At 49.4% G+C, this 3,869-nt stretch overlaps 1 protein-coding gene across 1 annotated transcript; it reads left to right on the forward strand.

The window, feature by feature from the left end:
• Positions 1–1,170: 1,170 nt before the first annotated feature.
• LOC115684283 (uncharacterized) lies at positions 1,171–2,889 on the forward strand. Its single transcript, XM_030609024.2, has one exon. The coding sequence runs from the start codon at positions 1,204–1,206 to the stop codon at positions 2,635–2,637; it is 1,434 nt and encodes a 477-aa protein (XP_030464884.1). The 5' UTR covers positions 1,171–1,203; the 3' UTR covers positions 2,638–2,889.
• The last annotated feature ends 980 nt before the right edge of the window (positions 2,890–3,869 follow it).

Below are 3,869 nucleotides of genomic sequence, written 5' to 3' on the forward strand. Positions count from 1 at the left end.
AGCTACCTGTTTGCATCTTGAACATTAACTTTGGAAATTATCTTGCATCCTTCACATCTAGGTTGCTTGCAATAATGTCATTTCCTTTCTCACATTACCCCCACCCGAATCCTAAATTTCTTACCACACCCAAACCCAAACCCAAACCCAATTCCACCAACCCCAAGATTAGTCGCCGCCACCGGCATCATCGCCGAACCATTTTGTCATAAGCCTCGCCAAATATGAAGAACGGTTGTAACCGTACTTAGCGCAATAACTACTAGTGAACGGGCCGTAATTAATGAGTTATATAAAATGGTATCGCGTAATCATGGAAGGGAGCATCATCATCGAAACTTATACCCCCTCGATTTTTGCTTTCTCGGTTCATTAATATCGTTACCTTTTTCAATCTCCATCACCGTTCATCCACCGTCTTTCATCTTTCAAACTTGGCTTCTCATCTCCGTGACAACGCCCGGCCATCGAGTTCCTACCCAGAACCGCCACCCCATTAAAAAAAAAACCAGAAAACCAACTCTTCGATCGAGGGTTCTGGGGTCCTCCCGTGGATCATCGGTGCCATCTTTCGCTATCCGGGTCGGCACCCATTTTCGGCCATACCGGAGGCCTCACCTTAGCAAGAAGAGTGCTCTTTTTTTTTTTTTTATAGTAAACTTTTTTTTTCAGTGAATCAAGAAAAAAAAAAGGAAACAAAGAAGAAACAGAATCAAAGTGTGACAGTCAATCCAAAACACATGTATTGTAAAAAACATAAAAAAAAAAACACACAAGATTTTTCACATCACCAGCAACAGCAGCAGTGCACTTACTCCAAGACCTGTCAGTCAGCATCTGCTCCTCCTCCTCCTCCTCCTCGTCTTCCCCAAGTGGCACCCCCTCCATTCGCCCTCCCCGGAATCTGACAACGTTAACACCAAAAAGCAAGCACCCCACCGTCCTTCCTCGTCACCGCGCAATGACCGAAACGCCCCCGCCCTCCCCGCCGTCGTTGCCCGGTTGATCCGTAATTCCCCCGACCCTCCCCCGTCCTCTTTCGTCATTCTTTTCTCCCCCCCCCACCCACGAGGACCGTCCCCCACTTTCTCTCTCTCTCTCTCTCTCTCTCCGGAGCCCTGCCCGAACGAGCTCTCGGAGAAAAAGTTCGGATCTTTTTCTAGAGAGAGAGAGTTTCAGAGAGAGAGGGAGGCCGAGACTGACATGGACGGCGGCGGCAGCCAGGGCCACAGGGCGGAGGCGGAGCGGTGGCTGACGGCGGCGGCGAAGCTCCTCGCCACCCGCGACTTCCAGGGGGCCCGGACCTTCGCGATGCGGGCCCGCGAGTCCGACCCGGGCCTCGAGGACGCCGACCACATGCTCGCCGTCGTCGACACCCTCCTCGCCGGCGAGCCCCGCGCCGTCGGCGGCGGCGGCGAGCCCGACTGGTACGCGATCCTCCAGCTCGGCCACCTGACCCAGAGCCTGGAGCTGATCGCGACCCACTTCCGCCGGCTCGCCCTGCTCCTGAGCCCCGACAGGAACCGCTTCCCCTTCGCGGATCAGGCGCTCAGGCTCGCCTTCGACGCCTGGTCGGTGCTGTCGAACCCTAGCAAGAAGGCATTGTACGACAACGAATTGAAGCTCAGCTTGCTGGGGCAGCTCGGGAATCAGACGCCTCCGTCTAGAAGCGTTAGGGGCGCCGATGGGAATGCGCCGGCGGAGGACGAGAGGCCGGTTTTCGGGAACGGCACGCCGGTGCAGCCTCGGGCTACCCGGCCCGCGAGCCAGGCCACCGTGTCGGTGTCGGCCAGCTTCTGGACCGCGTGCCCCTACTGTTTCTATCTCTATGAGTACCCTAGGGTTTATGCCGAGTGCGTGCTCAAGTGCCAGAATTGCAAGAGGGCGTTTCAAGCGGTGGCGATGCCGTCGCCGCCGGTGTCCGAGAAGGACACGCACTTTTCTTGCTGGGGGTTCTTCCCGATTGGGTTTCCGGGGCTACCGAGTCGAACTGAGGGCGCCTCTGGTTGGATGCCTATGTCGCATATGGTTGCATGCCCTGCTCCTGGGCAAGGAACCACACAGGGAGGGCCAAAAGGTGGGAGTGCTGGGCAGAGACCTGCCCCAAGGGTGTATTATGATGACGACGACGACGACGTTTATGTAGAGCTTTCGGAATCGAGTGATGATTCTGGTGAAGAATGGGGGAGTAAAAGAAAGACAAGGAGAGTCGGTAGGAAGAGTCAGGGGAGAAAAAGTGCTGCTAACAGAGTGCCAATAGAGAGAACAAGAAGAGGGAATGCGGATGCGGGTGAGCAGGGAGATGTTGGTGGTGGGGATAATGTGGTTAGTGGGACTGCTGCGAAAGGTGGGGAGAGGACGGAGTCGAGTAAGAAGTCGACAGAGTCGAGTAAGAAGGCGACGGGGAGTTCTACAAGGAAACAGACTGGGAAAGGGGGAATGGGTAAGTTGGATTTGAATGTGGAGTTCAGTAATGAGGTGGAAGAGCCTGCAAGAGTTGTGAGTCAAGGGAATAGGGCTGGAAATGGTGAGGAGGATAATAGCGAAGGGACAGAATTTTTCGAAGGGCTTGATGAGTTCCTGAGCAGTTTGCCCATACTTTCTGTGGTCAATGACGATAAGGTTAAGGCTGCTTAGGGTAGTAAGGCTGCTTTCTTTGTTGCTCTTTGTAGCTCTCTCTGGCATGGTTGTTTGTTGTATTTTAACCTGTGGAGGAACTGGCAATTCCCTTGTCATGTTCTCCCAGTCTTTGATCTTGTAGTAAAGCTAGTGTATATTATGTAGCAACCTTTTCTAACTTCTCCGGTGGTTTTTATTTTTTTTTACTCCTTGGGATCTTCTGGTTTTCCTGAGATGGATTATTGATAAAACATGAGGAGTTCTCTTTAAGTTTGCTTGGACTTTTTCACTTTTTATGCTTGCAACTGCACATTTGCATGGGAGTTTATTCTCGTGCTTTATCTATTTTGTTGATGATTGGTTCTGGTGATGAAGTTTTTGGTAAACTTGATGACTTAATTTCGAGATGTTGAAGGATGGTGGAGTTGGAAGAGAAAATGTGTTTCATTTTCAGCATCATGGTGTTAAAGAGGAGAAGGTAAAGTATTCAAACCTATGCATGCCTTCTTTTCCTGAGTCGAACCATTGTATTTAGTTGAAAAAGATGTTAATGAGAAGATCCATGCACTGTCTGTTAATGAGAAGATCCATGCACTGTCTACTGAACCGTTCTCTTCCTCTGGGGCTGACATATTTGTAATACTATGTGGAGTCTTAGTATGATTAATCTAGGTTTTTTAATTTTGTACTCCTTTTGGCGATTGAACTCAATAACATTCTTTGTTTAATTGTCTTTTCTAGTGGTGACAGATACTATAGGTTAAAATATAGTTAGAGCTTGGGATGCCCCCACTAAGCGTCTTCCTGGAGTTAGAAAGACCTTAGATTAGTTAGATAAGCTCCTTTTATCATTCTAACTTGATACTTTATGGAGTGTTGACTGTGTCAGCTATGCTGAGCATAATCCAGGATACAGGTCATGGTTGTTGGCTAGCTTAAGCAGCAATGGTTTTTTCAGGGCCAGTTTTTTTTAGTGAATAATTAGAATTCTGGGTGATGTGAGATGAAAGTTGGCATTTTATTCTTCAGCAAACCTTTTTCTTTTTAATGGGTTCCCATGTGCTTGGTTATCGTTTCGTTGATTTCTGAGCTTAACTCACCATTTCATTCTTGATTGGAGCTTCCTTCTTGAACAGCCATTTATATCATGGTTAATGTAAGGTAGGGGAAAAGAACGGGACTCTGCTGTGTTCTGCTTGTCGGTGCCGCTGTTCTCCTTTTGACTGGGAATTTAAAGGATCCATTCATCC

Source organism: Syzygium oleosum, unplaced genomic scaffold (genome assembly GCF_021117445.2).
Source record: "Syzygium oleosum isolate NSW1041296 unplaced genomic scaffold, Sole_v2.1 Sole_v2.27, whole genome shotgun sequence".
Classification (NCBI taxonomy): domain Eukaryota; kingdom Viridiplantae; phylum Streptophyta; class Magnoliopsida; order Myrtales; family Myrtaceae; genus Syzygium; species Syzygium oleosum.